The sequence below is a fragment of the Synchiropus splendidus genome, chromosome 17, assembly GCF_027744825.2.
Source record: "Synchiropus splendidus isolate RoL2022-P1 chromosome 17, RoL_Sspl_1.0, whole genome shotgun sequence".
Lineage (NCBI taxonomy): Eukaryota > Metazoa > Chordata > Actinopteri > Syngnathiformes > Callionymidae > Synchiropus > Synchiropus splendidus.
The window spans coordinates 20428316-20452500 of record NC_071350.1 but is presented as its reverse complement, the minus strand read 5'-3'; the positions used below and the strand labels follow the sequence as shown (position 1 = coordinate 20452500).

General features: G+C 59.4%; 3 protein-coding genes across 17 annotated transcripts in view; all 3 read left to right on the top strand.

Annotated features, from left to right (window-relative positions):
- LOC128748422 (rho guanine nucleotide exchange factor TIAM1-like) overlaps positions 1-4848 on the top strand; it is a 24588-nt gene extending 19740 nt beyond the window's left edge. For 6 of the 10 annotated variants that reach the window (XM_053847190.1, XM_053847191.1, XM_053847197.1 and 3 more), the window contains 3 exons: positions 39-147; positions 206-385; positions 451-1913. In XM_053847190.1, the coding sequence (XP_053703165.1) occupies positions 39-147; positions 206-385; positions 451-1631 (1470 nt within the window). In that variant the 3' untranslated portion in view covers positions 1632-1913. Of the gene's footprint in view, positions 1-38; positions 148-205; positions 386-450; positions 1914-1993; positions 2091-2267; positions 2356-2421; positions 2595-3568 lie in introns of those variants that run through there. The other 4 variants (XM_053847196.1, XM_053847198.1, XM_053847192.1 and 1 more) reach the window with 4 other exon arrangements.
- Positions 4849-4879: 31 nt separating this feature from the next.
- Positions 4880-15126, top strand: grik1a (glutamate receptor, ionotropic, kainate 1a). 5 transcript variants are annotated; one of them, XM_053847210.1, is made up of 18 exons: positions 4882-5262; positions 6477-6644; positions 6701-6958; positions 7068-7249; positions 7446-7499; positions 7698-7868; positions 8475-8618; positions 8871-8978; positions 9074-9118; positions 10249-10362; positions 10418-10621; positions 10692-10915; positions 10975-11093; positions 11236-11453; positions 12677-12902; positions 13707-13957; positions 14111-14243; positions 14713-14874. In XM_053847210.1, exons 1-17 carry the CDS (start codon positions 5184-5186, stop codon positions 14234-14236), a joined length of 2691 nt encoding a protein of 896 aa, XP_053703185.1. In that variant the 5' UTR covers positions 4882-5183; the 3' UTR covers positions 14237-14243; positions 14713-14874. The 5 variants fall into 5 exon arrangements, with proteins under 5 accessions (XP_053703182.1, XP_053703183.1, XP_053703184.1 ...); XM_053847207.1 differs by having other exon boundaries at positions 4880-5262; positions 7446-7868; positions 14713-14875; XM_053847211.1 differs by lacking the exon at positions 9074-9118 and having other exon boundaries at positions 4883-5262.
- A 159-nt stretch (positions 15127-15285) lies between these two features.
- Positions 15286-22332, top strand: map3k7cl (map3k7 C-terminal like). 2 transcript variants are annotated; one of them, XM_053847244.1, is made up of 5 exons: positions 15286-16723; positions 17728-17835; positions 20528-20577; positions 20791-20906; positions 21843-22332. In XM_053847244.1, exons 2-5 carry the CDS (start codon positions 17760-17762, stop codon positions 22021-22023), a joined length of 423 nt encoding a protein of 140 aa, XP_053703219.1. In that variant the 5' UTR covers positions 15286-16723; positions 17728-17759; the 3' UTR covers positions 22024-22332. The 2 variants fall into 2 exon arrangements, with proteins under 2 accessions (XP_053703219.1, XP_053703218.1); XM_053847243.1 differs by having other exon boundaries at positions 15286-17105.
- Positions 22333-24185: the final 1853 nt, after the last annotated feature.

Sequence of the window (24185 nt, the reverse complement as noted above, 5' to 3'; positions counted from 1 at the left end):
CTGAAGCTCGCGCTGACCGACTCCACTTGCTCCCGCAGAAGGTCCTCTTCTCGCTGGGCGGCTCCTTCCTCTACTACGCCGACCGCTTCAAGCTCTACAGCGCCTTCTGCGCCAGCCACACCAAGGTCCCCAAGGTCCTGGCTAAAGGTGAGCTGGGGGTCCCGGGCCCTGCCGGCCGCCCTCTGACCTCTGATGCTCCTCGCAGCCAGAAGCGACCCACACTTCAAGGCCTTCCTGGCGGAGAGGAACCCGCGGCAGCAGCACTCCTCCACCCTGGAGTCCTACCTGATCAAGCCCATCCAGCGGGTGCTCAAGTACCCGCTGCTGCTGCGGGAGCTCCACGGCCTCACCGACCCCGACAGCGAGGAACATTACCACTTGGACGGTGAGCCGCCGCCGCCGCCGTGCTCTCTGCTGCGCCGCTCATGACGGAACCTGTCTGCCCTCTAGTGGCCATGAAGGCCATGAACAAAGTGGCCAGCCACATCAATGAGATGCAGAAGCTGCACGAGGAGTACGGCGCCGTCTTCGACCTGTTGATCGGCGAGCAGACGTCCGCCAAGAAAGAGGTCAGTGGTCAGCACTTCCCAGCACACAGACGCTGGCTCAGGCCGCACCTGTCGCCCGTCCCGCAGGTGGCCGACCTTTCCATGGGCGACCTTCTGCTGCACGCCACTGTGGGGTGGATCAACGCGCCGCCGACCTTGGTCAAGGGCAAGAAGGATCCGGAGCTGGCAGCCTTCGGTTGGTTCTTCTGCTCTGTGTCGTGGGTGTCCCGGGTGTCTTCAGGGCGTCCCGGGTGTCTTCAGGGTGTCCCGGGTGTCTTCAGGGTGTTGCGGGTATCCCGAGTGTCTTCAGGGTGTCGCGGGTGTCCCGGGTGTCTTCAGGGTGTCGTGGTTTCCCGGGTGTCGCGGGTGTCTTCAGGGCGTCCCGGGTGTCTTCAGGGTGTGCCGGGTGTCTTCAGGGTGTCCCGGGTGTCTTCAGGGTGTCGTGGGTTTCCCGGGTGTCGCGGGTGTCTTCAGGGTGTCGCGGGTGTCCCGGGTGTCTTCAGGGTATCGTGGGTGTCCCGGGTGTCTTCAGGGTGTTGTGGGTTTCCCGGGTGTCGCGGGTGTCTTCAGGGTGTCGCGGGTGTCCCGGGTGTCTTCAGGGTATCGTGGGTGTCCCGGGTGTCTTCAGGGTGTCGTGGGTTTCCCGGGCGTCCCGGGTGTCTTCAGGGTGTTGTGGGTTTCCCGGGTGTCGCGGGTGTCTTCAGGGTGTCGCGGGTGTCCCGGGTGTCTTCAGGGTATCGTGGGTGTCCCGGGTGTCTTCAGGGTGTCGTGGGTGTCCCGGGTGTCTTCAGGGTGTCGCGGGTGTCCCGGGTGTCTTCAGGGTATCGTGGGTGTCCCGGGTGTCTTCAGGGTGTCGTGGGTTTCCCGGGCGTCCCGGGTGTCCCGGGTGTCTTCAGGGTGTCGTGGGTGTCCCGGGTGTCTTCAGGCGCCCGGGCCCTGGGCGTCTCTTCTCAATCTGAATCTGAATCACTGTCTTTATCTAAAGGGAAACAGCTTTTGGTTCCAACCACAACTCCTGCTCATCGTAAAAGAGGAATGAAGAAACGGTCACATGCAATGTTACTCAGCAAACATGCAAGATAAAAAGTAAAGGCATAACAACATATACTAGGAAGCGCCAATAAAAAAAGGTCTCAGACCGGAGCAGGGCTCAATGCTGGGAGGCAGCTCCTGAGGAGGCCCTGGGTCGGAGCCAAGCGCTCAGGAGCGGCGCAGGCCTCTGATGCCTGAGCTCTGCTCTTCCTCAGCTGACCCTCTCTCTTCTCTCCTAGTCTTCAAAACAGCTGTGGTGTTTGTCTACAAGGATCCTGCCAAACCGAGGAAGAAGCTTGTGAGTACCTTCGTGTTTCCCGCCGGAGTGACAGTAGAGCCCAGCGGCTCCTGCACAAGCGCGCGGTCTGATCGCTGCGCGGGAGCCTGAACTGATGTTGTTGCTCTGCCTCCAGGGGGCGTCTCATCGAGCCTCCGTCAGCGAGGACAAAGATCCTGTCCGTTTTCGCCACATGATCGCAACGGACTCGCTGCAAGTGCGAGCTCTGGCCAGTAAGTGTGACTGAGTGAGTGAGTCACATGTGGCTCAGTGGCGCTGCACTGCCCCCTGCTGGAAACAGGCAGAGGCGCAGGTGCAGGAAGGGGCGACTGAGCGGGGATCACCAGCAGGGGGCTCTGCGTGCGCGGGGTGCACTGTTTGCTGGTGCTGACGCGCGTGCGTGTGTGCAGGCTGTGAGGGCAGCGGCGCGTGTGAGGTGGTCCACAGCCGGTCGGAGGCGGAGGGTCGGCCGGAGAGAAGCTTCCAGCTGTGCTGCAGGTGAGGACGCGCTCACGCTCCTCGCTCCTGACCCCCTGACTGACCTGAGCGTCTGCTCCCCGCCAGCTCTCCGGACAGCAGGAGGGACCTGCTGAAGGCCCTCCACGCCATCCTGCGGGAGAAGCAGCGTCGGCAGCTGCTGAAGACCCAGGCGCTGCCGCCCAGCCAGCAGTACGTGCCCTTCGGGGGCGAGCGCCTCTGCGCGCTGAAGGGGGCGCCGCCGGCCGCCCACCGAGCAGGTGAGGCCCCGGGGCTTTGCTACGCTCCTGAACGCACCACGGCAGCCTTCCGCAGCACTCCAGACCCGCGGGGAGGCTCCGGACCCTCAGAGCGTTTCACTTTCATCTGTAGGTCTCAGACGCAGCCACTAGAGGGCGACAGTGCCCATAGCTGAACAGGGCGAGACCCAGACGCCACTGCGGTTTCTGAGGACTGTGGCGTGTCAGTCAGGCTGGTTTGCTGTTTCAGCTCACCAGTGTGTCGGCGGATCAGTTGGAGACTCTCGACCTCCAAATGTCCCGGTCTCCTCTGGGTCTGGATATGGTCCGGTCCTGATGTGTTCTGACCCGGGATATGGTCCTGTCCTCATATGTTCCGGTCCTGATGTGTTCTGACCCAGGATATGGTCCCGTCCTCATATGTTCCGGTCCTGATGTGTTCTGACCCAGGATATGGTCCCGTCCTCATATGTTCCGGTCCTGATGTGTTCTGACCCAGGATATGGTCCTGTCCTCATATGTTCCGGTCCTGATGTGTTCTGACCCAGGATATGGTCCTGTCCTCATATGTTCCGGTCCTGATGTGTTCTGACCCAGGATATGGTCCTGTCCTCATATGTTCCGGTCCTGATGTGTTCTGACCCAGGATATGGTCCTGTCCTCATATGTTCTGACCCAGGATATGGTCTGGTCCTGATGTGTTCTGACCCGGGATATGGTCCCGTCCTCATATGGTCCGGTCCTGATGTGTTCTGACCCAGGATATGGTCCCGTCCTCATATGTTCCGGTCCTGATGTGTTCTGACCCGGGATATGGTCCTGTCCTCATATGTTCCGGTCCTGATGTGTTCTGACCCGGGATATGGTCCGGTCCTGATGTGTTCTGACCCAGGATATGGTCCGGTCCTGATGTGTTCTGACCCGGGATATGGTCCGGGCCGGACGCGAGCGCGCGACAGCTCCTGGTGCTGACTCTGTGTCTCCTCTCTGCTCAGCTTCCGCTCCGTCTCGGAGCCTGGCTCGCAGGAGGCTGGTGAGGAGCCGCTTCACCGTCGACACTGACCTCGTGTTCCACGGCAACAACAACTGCCCCCCCCCAGGTGAGGACACGGAGCGCTGGCTGGAGGAGCAGTGTGAACTGGGCCCCAGTGACGAGGCCTGTGGTGCCTCGCAGGTGAAGGAGACGGACATTCTGAGCGACGGTGACGAGTACTGCGCGTCCGTCCGCGCCGCCGCTGCCGCCGGGCCAGAGGCCCGCATGAGAGGGCTGGAACTGAGCGGCCAGACGCGGCGTGAGGCCCCAGATCCCCCCTCACTCAAACTGGCCCCGCTGAAGCCATGTGCCGCCGAGGGAGCCGCGAGCGCGGACGGCGAGGTCTGGGTCCGGAGGGACGACGTCTTCTGATGGCGGGAAGCCTGTGGCCTGACAATCGGCCGCACAGGGCGCCGTCCACGCTCTCCACCCCTCGCACGTCTGCCGCCCAGCCAAAAATGTTTCCACACGGGAATGTTTCTATTTTTCTGCCTCAAGGAACTCTCTTTGTACTGTGTCAGTGGAGGGCTGCGTGTCAGCCAGTCGGGCGCCAGCGCCGCACGCCGGCGCCCGACTGGGGCCCGACTGGGGCCCTTTCCTCCCTTGGCTCAAGTGTCGCCTCTGTTTAAAGCCCCCCACGCTCCTCCGTCTCCAGCACTCCTGTTTACTTGAATGGTCTTCACCAAGCTGAGGTCAGACTCTGCGTTCTCACCGTCACTCAGCCACCAGAGGGCGCTCACTGCCGAGCAGGGGCCGCCAGGGTTTGTGGTCCCGTGACTCCGGTGGAGATCTGGGTAAATGACTGTGAGGTACAATGACTCCTGAATCTATGGCGACGCTTCCCTTTGTACTTCAAAGCTGTGTGTGTACATGCAACTGTGCTGACTTTTTAAGTGGGAATAAATTTCTACATTGCACCAGAGTCACTGGGTTTCTTGGCTGCAGTGGGCTGCCAGAGAGCAGGGAGTGCAGCCCTCACAAGCCCGAGCTCATGGCGAGGTGGACTTCACCTCCTGAGGAGCAGCTGCCGGCTCAGTGCTCTCCTCAGGAGGTGTCACGGCTTCCTCACAGTCACGTGGTCGTCTGGATGCTCCAGGCTCCTGAGCGCGGGGGCCACGTCTGCTCCCTCATGTCAACAGAGCCTGACTCTTCCACGGCTGGACGTCTATTGACCAGAGGCGTCAAGCTCGATCACACGAGGGCCACAATGTTGGGCTGACTCTCTTACGGGCCATGTGTAGGGAGTGGGCGGGCCGGATGTGGCCCTCGGGCCGGGACTTTGGCCTCATAGCGGAGTGTGGAATAACAGGTGGAATTATTGGTCATCTTGAGCTGCCCCACTATTGCGACTTGTGTGTCCGCCGTGGGCGCTCCAGTTTCCTCCCAGCTTTGTCACGTCCCTTCCTTTGGCAGACATGGCTTTACTTTGAAAGGCCAAACCGGAAACGCCCGCGAAGCGACTTTCTGACTTGCCCTGGTGACAGTCCGGGTGAGACGCGGCTGTGATCGGAAAGTGCGCGCGGCGTGAGAACAGTGCCCCGGAGCGAGTGAAGCCGCCACCCTGGCTGGGGCGCACCATGGTCCAGAGAGCGGGACGCGGCTTCCTCCTGCTGGCCTCGCTGCTCAGCCTCGGCTCGCCTCAGGTTCTGCGCATCGGTGAGTGGACCGAACCTTTGCTTCATTCACACACGGCACTTTGTCGGTGCAGCGTCTGATGCTTGAGCGGAGCAGCAAGGGACCAGAAGCGGCTGGACTCATTGTGAAACGCAGGCAGAAAGCTGAGAGCAGTGTTTGTTGAATGTGTGGCCAAAGTTGACTGTGCTGGGGGTCGTCCAGACTCTGGACCTTCTCTCTGAAACAGTCGGTGATCATGGGAGTTTGGCTTGTCTCTTCAACCCTCTGTCGCCATCGCTGTGTTCAGTCAGCTATTCTCAGCTCCACGGTGAGCTCGAGGGTCCAGTCAGGTCTGTGGCTGCTCCTCAGAAGAGGTGAGAGGTGCACAGAGGAGCCGGGGCTGAGCTCAGGCACCTCCAGATCCAGGCCACCGGCTGGGCTCCAGGAGCGCAGCCATGACCTGGAGCGTGACCTCGGTGGAGCCCGGGTGGGTCGGACGCAGGAGCAGCGCGTGGACAATCGGGGACAATGTGCATCCGAAGCTCAGAGGCTTCTTCAGACCAGCCGTGTTGAGGTGTGCTCAGAACACCCTCCTGCTGGTTCCCGCCTCCGGCTTCTCTCTGATCCGTCCCATGCCACGTCGGAGGCTCGTGTGGGACCTGTTCTGGGCACCTGCAGGCCTCATATCCGCCACGTGAGGAGTCTTCTGCTGCGAGGAGTCTTCAGCAGAGAAACAGACAACAGACATGTCTGGTGGTCAGGAGGAGGGAGGCGGCGCTCAGCTGCCGATCACCCATACGCTCACCCTGAATTCATCACCCAAATGATGAGACCTTCTGAGTCCTTGGCTCATGAAAACATCAACTTTAAATCAGTTTAATTCAGGCACCTTTTAATATCCCTCTTCAAGGAGGCAAAAATAGGAAAAACTTACAGAATGCAGCAACTATTCTGTCAAAAGGACCCGACTGCAGAACATGTCATTTGATGTGCGACGTGGCAGGTGAGTCTCTAGAGACGGTGCTGTGTCCGTCACATATTGACAGTCCCTCGTCGGCCAAGTCATTTGATATGATTATGAGTCGGTGACGTGGGGCAGCGGCACAGCCTCAGTTCCAGCAGGGTTCTCCCACTGGGGTCCGTCTCTCGTACCCCACCGTGACGTTGCTGTGGAGGATGAGGCAGCTGGCGGTCAAGACGGGCAGGGAATGAGTCAGTCTCCAGGAGCCTCCTCTTGACTGAGACTCTTTTCGAAGGCGGGATCTTTGAGACGCGGGAGAGCGAGCTGGTGAGCATGGACGAACTGGCCTTCAAGTTCGCCGTCGACAACATCAACCGCAACAAGACACTGATGCCCAACACCACGCTGACCTACGACATCCAGAGGATCAACCCGTTCGACGGCTTCGAGGCGTCCAGGAGAGGTAGGTGGCGCCGGCTGCGTGCCTGGGAGCAGGGAAGAGCCTTGTCCTGTGTGCAGCGTGCGACCAGCTGGCCCTCGGGGTGGTGGCCGTCTTCGGCCCCTCCCACAGCTCCTCGGTCAGCGCCGTCCAGTCCATCTGCAACGCTCTGGAGGTGCCGCACATCCAGACGCGCTGGAAGCACCCGTCGGTGGACAACAGGGACACCTTCTTCATCAACCTCTTCCCGGAGTACACGGCCGTGGCCCGAGCCGTCCTGGACGTGGTCACCTTCTTCAAGTGGCGGAGGCTGACCGTCATCTACGAGGACAGCATAGGCAAGTTCTGTCGCCCAGTGCCACCCGTGAGGCGGCTGGGAAACGCTGAGCGCAGCGGGCCAGTCCTCCGGCGCCGCCTCGTCACCGCCTCTTTCCAAACCTTGCTCAGGGCTCATGAGGATGCAGGAGCTGATCAAGGCTCCGGCCAAGCTCAGCTTGAAGATCAAGATCCGGCAGCTGAACCCCGGCAACCCTGACGCCCGGCCGCTGCTGAAGGAGCTGAAGAAAGACAAAGAGTTCTTCATCATCTTTGACTGTTCCTATCGCACGGCCTCAGAGCTGCTCAAACAGGTGAGCGTCATGTGTGCGTGTGGGTGTGTGTGGGCATGTGTGTGTGAGTGTGTGTGTGTGTGCGTGCCCCCCCTGGATCCCGCCCTCCCACTCTCTCCAGCCAAACATCCCAGCAGGTGTCTGGCTTCTCTCTGACCCCCCTCAACCCCCACCTTTCTTGTGGACAGTGTGTGTAAAGTGTGTCTTTGTTCTGAAGCTTTCATCGATGGGAATGATGACGGAGTACTATCATTTCTTCTTCACTACTCTGGTGAGTCTCTTTCCTCCCTCACACACTCACACGCGTTTACACACACGTGCGCACGCACACAGGCAGCAGCTGGTGTTTGGGAGGCGACTGACTCCCGTCTGCCACAGAGCTCGATGCTTGTCCTGCGTGCGTGCGTGCGTGCGTGTGTGTGTGTGTGTGGAGCCGGTGACGTGCGAGTCTTCTTCCCGCCTGCTCCAGGACCTGTTTGCTCTGGATCTGGAGCCGTACCGCTACAGTGGCGTCAACATGACGGGCTTCAGGCTGCTGAACATGAACCACCCCTGGGTCTCTGCCACCATGGACAAGTGGGCCATGGAGCGCATGCAGGGTCCCAAACAAGAGAGCGGCCTGATGGACGGCGTCATGACCGTGAGCTGACCTCCTCACACGCCTGCGCTCGCACCACCTCATCTCACATCTCTCACGTTCCAGAGTCAGGCTCGTTCGGTCCTCGCCTACCTTTTTCTGGAGCCACATTTGAAACATTTCCCCATAGTTTCCAGGAAGCATCTGAGCTTCTGAAGTCACCTTCTCATCATGGCCGTGTTGATTCGTCGATGCTGTTCACGCGTTTGTGCCCGTTCTCTTCTGTCCCATCCGTCTGAACTGTAGGACACCGTGGTCCTTCATCTTCACTGGAGATGAAAGGGTGCGGTTTGTTGCAGGGAGGGCTCAAAGGTCAAGCTGACCAAGCCGGCCAATGAGTGCCGGAGCCCCGTGAGACATGCTTCCAGTATGATGGCGTGCCGCCAGCTGGCCTGCAGCCGCGGCGTCCGCGTGTGAGTGAGTTGCATGGAGAAGGTGGCGAGGACGAGTCAATGACTCCATTCCATTCTTAGAGTCCGGGGTGATTGACAGCTCCCAGAGCTGCGCCAACATAACAGTTACCCCAGCAGGTGGTTCCAGAACCTCAGGTGTCCTCCGCAGGTGCCTCCAGCTCTCACACCCGGCTGACTCTCCCCCCCTCCTCTGCAGACCGACGCCGCCTTGATGTACGACGCCGTGTTCATGGTGGCGGTGGCGTCGCAGCGGGCCACTCAGATGACCGTCAGTTCCCTGCAGTGTCACCGCCACAAACCCTGGCGCTTCGGCCCACGCTTCATGAACCTCTTCAAAGAGGTCAGTGCCGCAGAAGAACTCAGCCGTGCGCTTGTAATTCCTCCGCTGGTTGGCTCCCTCCGTCCAAGTGCTCTCCGGAGAGAAGCCTGTCTGAAGGTTGTTGACTTGTCATGTTGCGGCGGGTGAGGAGATGGGGACACGCTCCAAACTCTGGTGGTTTGATGAGCGTGTTCTGTTCAGAGGAAGTGCCAGGGCTCGCAGGGCCTCTCTCCTCTGTCCCCGGCCCCCAGTGACCCGCCGCCTCCTCCGCAGGCGCAGTGGGACGGACTGACCGGACACATTGTCCTCAACAAGACGGATGGTCTGAGGAAGGACTTTGACTTGGACATCATCAGCCTGAAGGAGGACGGAGCCGCGCGGGTGAGTTCGCCTCTTCCTTCCGTGACACTCATCCGTCCACTGAAGATTAATCCGCCTGCCGTGATCTGTGCTCACCGTCTGTCCGTTGGGAAAAGGGTTTTGTGGAGGGCGGAAGTCGCCTGACCAAGCGGTGGATCAAGGTTGGTGCCGGCGTCTGTCTGATCCTTCCTCACTCCACATGCCAGACACGTCCCTGCTCTCTGCCTTGTCTTCCCTGTTCCTCCTCAGTGAGTCGAGCGCCGCCCCGCCAACTTGTCTGACGTGTTGTGTTTGAACCCAGCCAGCTCCCCGTCGGAGCGGCGACGCCCGACGTCAGCTCTGGTCTCCCACAGTCCGTCTCATGTTCCATATCTGCACCGGCTGCTGCCAGGGAGATCGGGCCGTCTCGCCGCTCCGCTGCACATGTGCTGCCACATCGGCCCTCTTCCTCTTCCAGGTGGCCACGGCAGGTCATCCTCCTCCACCTCCCCCTGTCCTCTGCTTCCTCTTCTCTCAAAGCTCATGTCCTCCTTCACCACCTCCATCAGTCTCCTACTTGTGTTCGGCGAATGAGCCAACACTACTGTGCAGTGTTGTGGTGCTTGGTGTGTCCTGGAGAGAGAGTGTCTCCTCTCCCCTGGTGCGGCGTCTCGTTGCTCTGTATCTGAATCAGAGGCTGGCCCCACGTGGCTGCGAGGGCCGAGCCACAGCTGGACGGAGTGACCTGCCGTGACCAAGTAGCGTCCGATCGATGCTTTCCCACCAAACCATGCATGGGATTAAGGCTCCAACCATCCAGCGGGTCCAGAGATTAGACCCTAGATTATCAGCGTAGAGATTACAAATGAGTGTGAGAGTGAGCTCTTCTCCAGCAGGTTGACTTGAAGGAGCCCCCTCTTCTCCGTTCTGTGGTGTTATTTCCTGTGATGCTCTTTAACAGCGAGAGGATTTTGTTTCACGAGGGTCAGAGGTCCAGCTGTCAGACACCCGACCTAATCTGAAAAGTGTCTGGATTAAAGGCGGACGCTGACTTCAGTGGCGGGTGTCTGCTGTGTTGGCCTCTCCTGCTCTGCAGCAGCGCCTCAGGGACGCCAGGAGAGTGTCCAGTCTTCGATCTCCATGAGTGAATGTGCAGTTTCAAACCCGTGTCAAGTCTTGAGCGTGGGGGTCCTGGGCGAGAGTGCTGAAGCTCCGCCCCCGTGTGGTGGGGAACCCTGCTTCCTGGTGTTGCTGCGGCGTGGAGGGGCCCTGCAGATTCCACCTGCTTCTGACGGGAGACCTTCTGCTGCAGATTGCTGTGTGGAACTCCTACAGAGGCATGACCCTGATGGAGTCCAACAGAGACGACAACAAGAACGTGACCGACTCGCTGGCAAACAGGACTCTCGTCGTCACCACCATCCTGGTGAGTGTCTTCCAGGCCGGTCAGCAAACCGAGCAACGGCAATTGGTTTTGGCAGGAGAACCCATACGTGATGCACAAGAAGTCGGACAAGGAGCTGAGCGGCAACGATCGCTTCGAGGGCTACTGCCTGGACCTCCTGAAGGAGCTCTCCAACATCCTGGGTTTCACCTACGAAGTCCGACTGGTGGCGGACGGCAAGTACGGAGCGCAGAATGACAAGGGCGAGTGGAACGGCATGGTGCGGGAGCTCATCGACCACGTGAGGACCGCCGGCGAGGAGCTGCTCCCTGGAACCTCTCCACCATCATTGGACTTCCTGTCACTTCCAGGTAGCAGACTTGGCCGTGGCTCCGCTCACCATCACCTACGTCCGGGAGAAGGTGATCGACTTCTCCAAGCCCTTCATGACCCTGGGCATCAGCATCCTGTACCGCAAGCCCAACGGCACCAACCCCGGGGTCTTCTCCTTCCTGAACCCGCTGTCTCCGGACATCTGGATGTACGTGCTGCTGGCCTGCACTGGAGTCAGCTGCGTGCTCTTCGTCATAGCCAGGTACCACGCCGCCGCGGCCACGGCAGCTCTCTGGTCTGAGCCTTGTCCCTGTGTTCCAGGTTCACTCCCTACGAGTGGTACAACCCGCACCCCTGCAACCCCTCCTCCACGCTGGTCCAGAACAACTTCACTTTGCTCAACAGTTTCTGGTTCGGCGTCGGAGCTCTGATGCGACAAGGTGCGTGGTCTCTCTCAGCAAACTGGGTGGTGGAGGTCGGCGGACGGGTGCTCCACTGCTTGAAGCCAGAACAGAGGCGGTTTCTCTCCTGTTGTCCTGATCTGGAGGTTGAAGAACCTGTCATGTCTGTCTTGGTCTCCAGGTTCAGAGCTGATGCCCAAAGCCCTGTCCACCCGCATCGTCGGGGGGATCTGGTGGTTCTTCACCCTCATCATCATCTCCTCCTACACGGCCAACCTGGCTGCCTTCCTCACCGTGGAGAGGATGGACGCCCCCATCGACTCCGCCGATGATCTGGCCAAGCAAAGCAGGATCGAATATGGGGCGGTGCGAGATGGCTCCACCATGACCTTCTTCAAGGTATGGCTGTCGTGTGACTCGCTGGGAATCAAAGCCATGAACTGGGCTTCACAGCAGAGTGGAGACGGTGGGCTCCTGCATGTGTTGCTGGGGGGGAGACGCTGCGTGGGTCCACCATCCGCGTGTGAATGACCTCAAAACCATGGAGGAGCCAGCAGGGGGCCTCGCACCTGCCTGCTCTGTCAGACTCTTTTTGGCCTGGCGTGTTGTTGAAGAGGACCACAGCGCTTTCACACCGCCACTCTGTCTGCTGACGAAGCTCTTACTGCTCAGAAGTCTGACATGTGAACCCGAGCGAGGCGGGTTTTGGCCACCTGACCGGGGGTGAGCTTCTGGCCTCAGGCGACTCGGTGCTCGATGCTGGAAGCCAGCGCGACTCCAGACAGACATGATGGATGCCGGGCAGTGGAGGGTCCCTCCAGGTCCGGACTGGAGGTGTGTGCGTGGGTTTGATAGCTCAGGTGTTTTCTCCTTTATTAGGCTGATCACCAGCTGATGTCACTGACAGACAGAGTTGCTTCAGTGAACCACGCTGCGCCCTACACTCACTGTTCTCACTGCATGAGGAGGACAGAGTTACCACCAGACCATTCATGGATCACCTCTGACTTCACTGACTAGAACCTTCTCCATCCTCAGTCACCTCTCTCACTGTGGTCAAGGTGTGGTGAGAGCAGCGTGGAGCCATCCAGACGCTCCGTGTTACGCAGCGTGTTTCCACTACAGTGGTACCTTGGTTTTTGAACGTCCCGGAATTCAAACAAAATCAGAGTTTGATTTGATTGAGATTTTTTGCTTCTGATTTCGAACGAAAATCCAGAACTGGAACGCCCCCGAAAAAAGCCACAAAAACATGAGGTGAAAAAACGCTGCCACCGCGTTTCTCCTGAGGAAGCCACGTCCCGGCCCCAGACAACTGGCCTGTCTGCACTTGTGGCTTCCTTCCACTCGGCCCCCTCCGAGTCCCAGCCGCGCTGGGCTTGATCCTCCCAGATTGCAGCCAGTGATTAGGACCGCCCGAATAGGAAGGGCAGGCTGTGTAGATGGCCTGAACAAATTGAATCAGCTGGAGGAGATTTACTCCACAGCTGTCCCACTTTCTCTGCCTCAGCCAGGACACACACACACGCACACACACTCAAAGGTAGGGCTCCGGAGCCTCCTGCTGCGGCCGCCATGTTGTGAGTTCTCACCCGATGTTCTCCTGCGCCCTCTTCTGACAGAAATCCAAGATCTCCACCTACGAGAAGATGTGGACCTTCATGAGCAGCCGTAAGAACACAGCCTTGGTGAAGAGCAACAAGGAGGGCATCACCCGGGTTCTCACCACGGATTATGCCATGTTGATGGAGTCGACCAGCATCGAGTACATCAGCCAGAGGAACTGCAACCTCACGCAGATCGGAGGCCTCATCGACTCCAAGGGCTACGGCGTGGGAACGCCCATCGGTAGGAGCATGAGATGCCAGGCGTGTGGGGCAGTGTCCTGCTGGGTCCCGCTCTCCCTGGGTCATCCATCCGTGGGAGACAGGAGCCATGTTTGTCAAAGTTGCTCCAAGTTCTCAGTGGTGTCATGTGACTTCAGTGACTCGAGTCAGTCGACTTGTTGTGCTGGAAGATTCTGGATCTCTATCTGACTTGAGGATTCTGTCCAACACAAAGAGTCCAGTTCAAAGACCATTTTTCTAGATCTGTATGTTTACACCTCACACACGTTCCGTTCCTCAATGTGTGCAAATATTTTTTCACGTGTATTTCACGCTGTTCTAAAGTACTGCAGGTGTCACCACAGTGGTGCAGAGAGCTGCTGTGTTTGCTCACACACATGAAACATCAGAGGAACACGGCTGATCTGACTCCGTGAAGTTGAGTGAGTGAGGAAGTTGACACCAGTGGCTGCCTCTTCAGCTCAGGCCGAGGCGTCTCTGCTGAGCGCTCCTCAGGCGGATTTGCATACAGACCATTCAGTCTCAGTGGATGCAAATGAGGCGAGGCTGTGGGGTCACGGCCTTTGGCTGTGCACGGTTCATTTCGTTCTGAGCGTCAGGAGTCAGCGGCGGCCAGGCAACTCGCCACTCGCTGTCGCAGCGCAGACCTGCTGCTCCGACCCCGTCAGTGTCCCCATGTTGTCAGGGGGTGTGAGTGGTGAGCAGCAGAGGGGACCCGTCTCTCTCCCATCAGCCCCTGTGGGGACACACCCTCCAGCTTCAATGTGCGTGGAATGACCGTGGTCTCCATGTGCGCCCCCTGCAGGTTCTCCTTACAGAGACAAAGTGACCATCGCCATCCTTCAGCTGCAGGAGGAGGGCAAGCTGCACATGATGAAGGAGAAGTGGTGGCGAGGAAATGGCTGCCCGGAGGAGGACAACAAGGAGGCCAGCGCTCTGGGTGTGGAGAACATCGGCGGCATCTTCATCGTCCTGGCCGCTGGCCTGGTCCTGTCCGTGTTCGTGGCCATCGGGGAGTTCATCTACAAGGCCCGCCGTAACGCCGACATAGAAGAGGTGCGTGTGAAGCCGGGCCTCGCTCCTGAGCCAGAGGGGCAGAAGAGGCCACTTTCCATTTCTTCAGGTCTTCTCTTGGTGCCTTGGCCTCCATGTCTCACTCTTGGTGTCCTTCTGGCTTCCCTTCCTTCACCGGTCCTGGCGCCGCTTCAGGCCTTTTGCTTCTTTTACGGGGTGCAGTCCCGACAGTTTCAGCGACGCGGCTCCGCCTCCTCCTCCGGCACCTCTCTGTCCACTGATCTGGAGAGCGGCCGGCTGCTGGATGACGACACTGACTAGGCCAAAGGTCAGGCAGACTGTGTGTTCGTAAGAAGCCCGGCCCAATTGGTTCTGAACTGCACCTCACCCGATCTCCCTTTAGAGCCTGTGTGTGACCCCCCAGCCCCGTAAAAACAAGGTCCCTCCTTCTGCTCCCAGACCCAGGCCTCTGTCTGCACAGGAGGTTTGACCTTGACTCTGGGCCAGGCGGAGGCTGTGGCAGCTCCCCCTCCAGAGAAGACAAGGTTCCCTCCAGAAGCAGCGAGTGGTCCACAACACTTTGTCAGAGCCAGAGTGATGACGTGATCACGTCCACTCAAGTAGCTTTGAGCTGGAATAGGTGGCGATACAGAGCTAATAAGCAGGGTGGAGCCTGGTCCCTCCTGATGGCCGTGGAGACCTCTTTCCAGTCCCGAGGACTCCGGGCCCCGCGGCAGTAGAGTGGAGCTGAGCGAGTGCTGCAGTGTAACTGAAGTCTTTTTCATTTTCATCCCCAGTCTGGATCTTCTTGCTCCATGGTGGAGGACGTCTCTCGGCCAGGTGGCACCAGTGCCCGCATCTTCTGCCGGCCCACTCTTCCTGTGAGGGAGCGGCGGAGGCGCCTGACCTGAACCTGACCCGCCCCCCTCTGATCCGACCCTGGTGTGGACCGGAGAGCAGCAGGAGACTCTGCTGACAGCTGGAGGGCCCCGCCTCGTGACCTTCCCGTCAGAGCTCCGGCAGACTTCTTCTGAAGAGGAGAAGCAGTGTTAGAGACCAGGGCTGACCTGAGCCAGTCCCTGTGAGGCCTCAGCACTTGAGCTGACTCGCTCCACTCTTGCTCCTTGGGAGTCGAAGCCGTCACCTTCCTTTGTCTGGTCCCTCTTCACACACACACACACACACAGTAAAACAGTTTTGCTTTTTTTAAAAAGTCTGATTTGTTGTGTTTGTGCCTGCCACACACACACGTTTGTGTTGCTCTCCCTGAGAGGACATTGTGAGGTTCCTCCTGGCCATCAGCCTCTCCCCCTGAACACCCGGCTCACCTGGACCAGTCTTCATCCTCAAATTGAGGTTTGGACCTGTGGGGACCGGCAGAAGGTCCCCACCAAGACATAAGGTCCCTGCGAGGGCAGTGTGTGTGGTCAGTATAAACCAGGCCACACTCACTCGCAGGCCTCAGCAGGTCAGAACGGTCCGTCCAGCCGAGTCACGGCGGCGGAGGCAGACGGAGACCCGCCTGTGCGAGCTCACAACACGAGTCCAATCCTCAGTCCTCCCCCTGGATGGACGGGATCTTCACCTGTGTGTTGGTGAGGAGCGTGGTGGGCGGGGCCGCGCTGCACGACACCCATCAGCCAGGCGCCGCCCAAGCGTTGATGGCTCCTCCCCGACAGAAGACCAGGCGGACGTGTGCAGGCACCTTCACACGATGGAAAGCGGCGAGCCATGTGATCCTGCTGCAGGGTTTCCGCCTGCCGTCCGGTGGGTCTGGTGGCTCCTCTGGTCTGGTCCCGCTCCTGCTCTTCCAGGATTGGACCTGGAGGAACAGAGATTCAAGTCTGGCTCATTTCATCTGCTCTGAAGGTGGAGCTGGCGCAGCGCCCCCTGGAGGCCGGAGCGGCCGGAGCTGGGCAGATGGCTGGCAGGTGGCGACCTTGAGAGCGGTGCTCTGCGTGGCCTGTGCTGGATGCTTGTGTGCGTCCTGGGAGCTTTTCTTAATCTCTGCGTGTAATGAGGTTTTATTTTGGTTTGCAGATTAATTCTGAGATTGGGCTCAGGCCCATGGCACAGCGTTTGCTCGGCTCTAATCTGCCAAGACCGTCATTCTTCATCAAAACTGAAGGCTGTGTAGATTTTTTTTCCATCACCTAATCCAGCGTGGATTACCAGCGCTGAGCTCCGCCCCCCAGCCCCCGGGCGGCTGCCTGACCTCACCTGAGCCCAGCTGGCGTGACCTTGTTACAATAACCTGTACTGCGATGAGAGCAAAAGTTGCACGCGTTTCCATGGCAACACCTGCACATGCTTGTAGACTCACTTCCCGTTGGACCAGTCTGCGGCAAAAGACCATCAGTGAAGGAGGGTACATTCACACAGGGGGCCACCGCAGGGCCCGGCGTCACCGCAGGGCCCAGGGGCCAACGCAGGGCCCGGCAGTCACCGGGGACCACCTGCAGCTGACTGCCTCACCTGGTGCCTTCAAAATAAAAGTCTTCAATCTTCCCTCATTACAGCACAGTTACAACAGTTTTTTTTTCTTACTGATGAAAGATTTTTTTTGTTTTGATGACGTTTGTATGTTCATAAAGGAATAAAGATATTGTCTGACAGGAAAGGGGCTTGCGTCAGCTATGGTGAGCAACTCGCTCCCAGCTGGAAGTCGTAACATTGGAGACAGGACAGCGAGAGTCAGGAGAGAGTTCAACCTGCCGCTCAGGGACGTTCAGCTCCAGGTGCCGGCGTTCCTCCTGTGCAACCCAGCAACGTTCTCTTCCACCCCTGACTCTGGAGGAGCTCCGGCCGGTGAGAGCTCAGCGTAACAGGAGGCTGGGGCGCGTGCCTGCCCCCCTCTGAACCCTCCAAAATAGAGCGGCAGACAGCAGCGGCCACGTTTATAGCTCAGCAACTGCCTCACTGGGCAGCTATTGCCAAGCTCGCGCCATCAAATCCGCGCGTGAGCTACGGGCATTTTTGCGGGCTACCGTCATGTCATCCGAGACATTTAATTGGGCCCGGGCCGCCTCACAGGGACAGCGGGCCGCATTCCAGCGCCGCCTCGCTCTTTTGTGCTGCAGTTGGGCCGGTGCTGGCGCAGCGCACCCGGACCTTGATCCCACCCGCCTGGCTGTGTGAGCCTTGACTCTCCGCCGTGACCCCTGCCGCCGCTCGCCGGCCTCCGCCTCAGGTAAACTCCCGCTCTTTCCAACTCTTTACATGCTGAGCAATGAAGAGTTTTCTTTGGGTGATTGAAAAAAAAAAAGTTTCAATAGCGTTTCAGCTACTAGCACGGCACGCTAACAAGGAGCAGCTATACACAGGCGCATTTTGGAAAAGTTTCAGGATAGCTGCATGAGAGGTGGGCTGATGAGCCGCTCATCACGTGGAACACAAGTCTGCTTTTGTCCCGCCGGCCGGAGAACTTGGGCTGAGCCACAGGTGAAACAGCAAGTCAAGCGACAGCTGCTGCCTCCACGTCACTGAGTGTGGTGGTGAAACTCCCCCTGAGGCCCTGCCTGGCCGGGAGGCACGCGCGCCCGAGCGGGGAAGCTAACAGGCAGGACGGCCGCCACCAGCTCCAGCAGCTGTGAGAGGCGGCGTCGGCACTGCAGGAGGAATGGTGCAACCAGAAAGAGCGAGGCAGCCTTGGCCAGCAACCCGCCAGGAGTCTGAACGTCATCCTTCCCTCACACTGCCAGTGAAATGCAAAGGAGTCTATCCATAAGAAACTGGAATGACTGACTGAGAACAGGTCCAGTTGTCGCGGGCCAGTGTTGTGTGAACTCACCTGCCGCTCCTTCCGTCTGCAGCTGTGACCGGCCGCTGCTCAGTGGAGGGATAAATGATCACCTCGGCCAGAAGAGTGTCTCCTGATAAACCCCAGGTTCGGATCGCCTTCAGCCTTGAAGAAACGTCAGGTGAGCGTCTCCCGCGGAGGCAGACCCCTGTGTGTGTGTGCGTGTGTGTGGGGTCCGACAGCAGGCCCAGTCCCATCACGGCCCAGCGCTCACTGTGAGGGCGTGAATGAGTCGGTGTCACGTGTGCTGGCGCAGCATGGTCTGCTCTGTGTTGTGCTCAGATCCACTGCATGGTGCCCTCCATGCTGCGCCTCCGTCACCCACTGGATTGTGGGATTCTTCTGTCATGCGCCACCAACTCTTGCGGTGTTTACGGTGGGTCGGGGCAGATGAGAGCAACACGTCACGTCTTGATGATGGTGTTTTCTTTTTTTAGCTGCTGTAATGTTCGTGCAGCTGAAGGCTTGCTGTGTGTTCACTCTGGCTGTGTGCGTCATGCCTCCCACCACAGCAGAGCAGCCGCAGCTCAGACAGGTGTCCCCTCTATTTCTGGTCAAGCCCAGCGTGTTCAAGTCAGAGGCGGCTCTCGCCTGTGCTCAGCTGTGCACTGCCAATGCCCTTTTTCCACTGCAAAAGCAGCAAATAACGGCGCTGCAGTGGCTGGGCCAGACACACCTTCCCACCAGGTGCTGTCCGTCAGGCCGGGAGGCAGCGTCCAGTGTCCCGGGCCAATGCTGGCAGCGTCTGACTGCCTGACTCACTGCTCAGCTTTTAGAACACTGGCCTATATTTAAAGGCAGCTCCCCACCCACCTCTGATCCCCTTGTCTTTCTCTTAGGAAGTGAGATCAAGCGCTGCAGACTGGATCTTCTGCAGGCTATTTTGGTTGCTGTCTGCTTCACCCTCCCTCTGTGTGTGCACTCGGGCTGTCAATCCGCGCCGCGTCCTCCAGCCTGGCTGGTCGGCGCACGCTGATGTCGGCGTCTGAGCGGGTGTTTCTCAGCAGGGGCGTGGGGTCCGGGTCCGGGTCTGGTTCTGGGTCCGGGTCCGGGTCCGGGTCCGGGTCCGGGTCTGGGGCTGGGTCCGGTTCCGGTTCCGGTTCCGGTTCCCAGTCTGGGTCTGGGTCCGAGTCCGGGTCCGTGTCTGGGTCCGGGTCTGGGTCTGGGTCTGGGTCTGGGTCTGGTTCCGGTTCCGGTTCCGGGTCTGGGTCTGGTTCCAGTTCCGGTTCCGGTTCCGGGTCTGGGGCTGGGTCTGGTTCCGGTTCCGGTTCCGGTTCCGGGTCTGGTTCCGGTTCCGGTTCCGGTTTCGGTTCCGGGTCTGGGGCTGGGTCCAGGTCCGGGTCCGGGTCCGGCTCCGATTCCGGGTCCGGGTCTGGGTCCGGGTCCGGGTCTGGGTCTGGTTCCGGTTCCGGTTCCGGTTCCGGGTCTGGTTCCGGTTCCGGTTCCGGTTCTGGGGCTGGGTCTGGTTCCGGTTCCGGTTCCGGGTCTGGTTCCGGGTCTGGCTCCGGTTCCGGGTCTGGCTCCGGTTTCGGTTCCGGGTCTGGGGCTGGGTCCAGGTCCGGGTCCGGGTCCGGCTCCGATTCCGGGTCCGGGTCTGGGTCCGGGGCTGTGTCTGGGGCTGGGGCAGGGTCCGGGTAGGGGTCCGGGTCCGGGTCTGGGGCTGGGTCTGGCTCTGGGTCCGAGTCCGGGTCCGGGTCCGTGTCTCGGTCCGGGTCCGGGTCTGGGTCTAGGTCCGGGTCCGGGTCCGGGTCCGGGTCTGGGGCTGGGTCTGGGTCTGGGTCTGGTTCCGGTTCTGGTTCCGGTTCCGGGTCTGGGGCTGGGTCCGGTTCCGGTTCCGGGTCCGGGGTCCGGGGCTGGGTCTGGGGCTGGGGCAGGGTCCGGGTCCGGGGCTGGGTCCGGTTCCGGTTCCGGTTCCGGTTCCCGGGTCCGGTTCCTGTTCTGGTTCCGGTTCCGGGTCCGGTTCCGGGTCCGGGTCCGGGTCCGGGTCCGGTTCCGGTTCACTTCCGGAGCATGACTCAGTCGCTGGCTTCGACTGTGTTGGTCGTCCTGTGGTCAGCTCGTGTTCATGTTGCTTTCTTGACAAGCTTTGCCTTTATCCATGTGAACGTGGGTGAGACTTTGGGCTAGCTGAGAGAAGGGAGCTCGTCTGCACACAGACAACCAAGGTGCCAGTTAGAAGAAGTACCGTCCTCTCGTGAGTCATTTCACTGCCATAAATGACACCGTGTGGAGCTGGGTCAGGCGCCGGGTGGTGACGTGACAGAGGTGTAAAGCAGCTTGACTGAGGGCAAGCGGGCGGAGGACGTGGCGACGCCCTGGAGGCCCGAGGCAGAGTCGGGACATGGCTCGGCCCTATAGAGATAAAGGTCAAGCCGGACAGGCTGGAAGGGTCAGTGGTGGTCAGCAGAGGGACTGGGCTGCTGGGACGACATGCTGTTCACGTTTGAGAGCGTGGCTCCCGCAGGCGGTTGCAGAACAGCAGTGAAATGATCCTTCGCTCCTGGAAGTTGCACCTCCGTTGGTGTGGAGAGGAACATGAGAACATCCATCCGCCATGACGCTGAGGCGCTGCGCCTCTTGGATGGAGAGTTTCAGCAGAACTCCTGCTGCTGGTTGACTCTCCAAGGCTTGATCCACTGATATTCCCAGGAATCTCTTGCCTTTGAGAAGAAGCGTGACGTGGTCCTGCTGCCTGACTTTCTGATGGAGCCACTGGTGAGGGTCAGCAGGCATGGAAGGAGCCGATCTGGTCTGGCGTCCCGGTGCAGCTGCAGACTGGACTCCCTTTAACGGATGCATGTTTTTGTTTCCAGATGTTGAAGATGCAGAGCGGAGTTTCCCAGACCTGGAGCAGCGGCTGCAGGTAAATCTGAGGGTGAGCGGCGAGGGCTCCGCGCGCCCCTGCCGCTGCCCTGCGTGTTGTCGTTGAATGATCCTGCCGCGTGGCTTCAGAGTGTCAGATGAAGGAGTTGTCGCTCCCTTCTGTCTGTGATGACGACAAAGATGCCCAAACACTCCTGCTTCATGGTGTGTCTCGGCGTCCACGTCTCAGTTGTGGCGTGTCCTCTCCCCCCAGCCCGTGCCCCCCTGCCGCTCGCTGAGGGAGAGTGTTCATGTGTACAGGGAGCACTGCAGGATGGCCCGCGAGTTCCACCAGGTCAAGCGTGACATCGCACTACTGGAGGACAGACGGTGAGAACACCACGCCTCGCGACTGCATGAGAATAGAGGGCATCACGTGGCCTCCACTAGTCCCACAGTGGGGACGTTCACGGTCATGCAAGACCTCTGCTGTCAGCGGCCACTAGAGGGAGCCGTGTTGGACGTGAACCCAATGTCAGGTGTTTGTCAGACAGCAGGTGAGGCTCAGGTGTCGGTACGGTTCAGTCACAGGCTTCGATGTCTCTAGTGTCTGGCTTTGTGACACACCACTGCTGTGAGCCTTTGTTCTGAGGGATTATTCACTGTCTCTCTCTCACACACTGTCACACACACACACGTCCTCTCTCTCTGTCTCTGTCTCTGTCTCTCTGTCTCTCTCTCTCTCTGTGTCTCTCTCTCTCTCTGTGTCTCTCTCTCTGTCTCTCTCTCTCTGTGTCTCTCTCTGTGTCTCTCTCTCTCTGTGTCTCTCTCTCTCTGTGTCTCTCTCTGTGTCTCTCTCTGTGTCTCTCTCTCTCTCACACACACACCCCTACTGTCCCCTGTGTCCTCTGCAGCTGTGGACAGTCTTAGCAGTGGGATTTTCAAGGCTTTTTCTGCTACCCACCCACACACCCACCCACACACACACCCACCCACCCACACACGGGTGCAGTAACACCTCTCTCTGTCTCTCTATCCATCCATCCATCCGTCCATCCTGGCTTCAGACGTGTCTGACCTGACCCGGAGTCTCTTCTGTCAGAGCTCCAGCTTGCTTCTCCTTGCTGCCTTCATCCTCTTCAGAGCTTTCCTCACTCGGACCGGCTGATCCTCTGTCTCTCCTTCTTCCTCTGGCTCTCAGTCTCTTCATCTGCTCATCCATCTTTCTCTCCCACTCTCTCTCTGCGTCCCTCTGGCCGCCTCTCTCTTCTTTCTGCGGGCCTCGCCTCTCAACGGCATGTTACCGTCAGCTTTCCCTCCATGCAGACGCCAGCTGCTGGCCGAGCTGGTGGAGGATGAGAAGGTTGCCATGGAGATCGCTCGGCTGGAAGAGGAGTTCCGGCATCTGGCGGAGGAGAACCGCACCTTGGTGACTGTCCACGACGAGCGTGCCAAGCAGTTGGAGAGGCTTTGCCTCAGCGATCCGTTAAGACGTGACTCCTCGTGACCTGTGAGCCTCACTGACCCCTGGACCTGGAGACACACCTGTCGTCAGCCGCCGGGTTCAAGTCTTAGCTAGTGCTCTTTCCGGTCTGTGACTCTGCTCATGACACGGAGCGCTGCTGTGTGTTTTTTTTTTACTTTTTCACCTCTGACTTTGGGCTGCAGAACGTCAGACCAGGTTCGACGGTGCGGCGCCAGCTGAGGCTGCTTTTCCTGGTTAGTGTGCTGACTTTTGCGGAGCCAGAAGGCTTGTGTTCATCCATGCGCGCAGCTGCTCTGTGTCCGGGGTGGAAGGCAGGACTGTGTTGCATGTGGGTGGGAGTGAACACCTGCCTGTTAATAAAGGACCTGCCTCTGGAGTCACTTCCTGCCTGTGCTTCATGAGTCAGAGCCTGCGCTTCAGCTGCTGGAGCCACCTGAGCCACCTGGCTGCTGTGACTCGCCGTGCGTGTCGGAGCGCTGGGTTGACTCTGCTGCTGGTGTTGAGCTGGCTCTTCCTTCTCAACAGGGCTCTGGATGGTTGGAGTTGGGAGTGAGTTTCCTGGGAAAAGACGTTCTGTCTGTGGACCAGAATTATACTGGGAAAACTGCTTGCTCATCCTTTATCAGCAAGAGCGCATGAGTCAGCAGCGCCTTCTCTGTAGCACCCAGAGTTGTTTCAACACACACACACACACACGCGCGCGCGCGCACGTGCACTGCTCCCTGCCCCTTCCACTCGCTCTCACGGAGGCCACGTGACACGGAGGGCGCTCAGAAGCTTCTTCTGTGGAGGCCCTGCCAGTCGCCGATGAAGCAACCGCTCTGGGACTCCTGGCTCTAGAAGACCAGCAGGTCGCCTGGGCTCCAGGGCCAGAAGCCCGCGCCCCGCTGACGCGCCGTCTCGTGTGTGCGCGTGTCAGGGGAGCAGAGGAGAAGCGCCGCCTGAGCCAGATGAAGCTGAGAACGTGTCATGAGCATGACCAAGCCGGAGGCGCTGCAGGTCCTAGCCAGGTCCTCGGCTCGTCTCCAGTGATCCACTCCTGTTGGTGAGGGCTGGGGGAGTCCTGCCCTGGAGCTGCTGCTGCGGAGGGAGAAGGTCTCACGCCTGACTCCTGGTCAGCTCCGCCACCATGGCCAGACTTGGGAACTGCTAAAGGAGGCCACGTGACTGAGCGTTTCTCTTCCACCACTGGAAGCTCAGCAGAGGAGCTCTGCCTCGGTGACCCGCGCTGCACCACGCTCCACTTCCACACGTCACAGAAGCCTTGGCGCCATCTGGTGGCGGGTTTTTTCCCCACCCAGCGGACACCAACACAAACGTCCCCCAGTGACGTATGAAGTGCAGTTTGACCTTTTTGTTTGCGGCTCGCTGGAGGCTTGTTTCCTCGCTGTCAGACGTGTGATGTAAAGCAGGTGGAAGGTCGTGTTTACACAGAGGGGTTTGCCTCCTGGATTATAATCCCATCCAGACTCACCTGGCGAGGGGCGTCTTGTTCGCGTCAAACTGGGCCTCTGTCGCAGAGACGCTGTTTGTTGAAGCCAAACTACAGGCCTACGTCGCTCTTCGGCGAGGTCAAAGGTCAGCATCACGGCGGCCTCTCTGAACCTCGCACCAGCAGAAGCCATGAGCCCCCCCCGCGCTCTGAGGAGCTCAGAGTGAGGAGCTCAGTGTGAGGAGCTCAGTGTGAGGAGCTCAGTGTGAGGAGCTCAGTGTGAGGAGCTCACAGTGAGGAGCTCAGACTGAGGAGCTCAGAGTGAGGAGCTCAGTGTGAGGAGCTCAGTGTGAGGAGCTCACAGTGAGGAGCTCAGACTGAGGAGCTCAGAGTGAGGAGCTCAGTGTGAGGAGCTCAGTGTGAGGAGCTCAGTGTGAGGAGCTCAGTGTGAGGAGCTCACAGTGAGGAGCTCAGACTGAGGAGCTCAGAGTGAGGAGCTCAGTGTGAGGAGCTCAGTGTGAGGAGCTCACAGTGAGGAGCTCAGACTGAGGAGCTCAGAGTGAGGAGCTCAGTGTGAGGAGCTCAGTGTGAGGAGCTCAGACTGAGGAGCTCAGAGTGAGGAGCTCAGAGTGAGGAGCTCAGTGTGAGGAGCTCAGACTGAGAAGCTCAGAGTGAGGAGCTCAGAGTGAGGAGCTCAGACTGAGGAGCTCAGTGTGAGGAGGTCAGTGTGAGGAGCTCAGAGTGAGGAGCT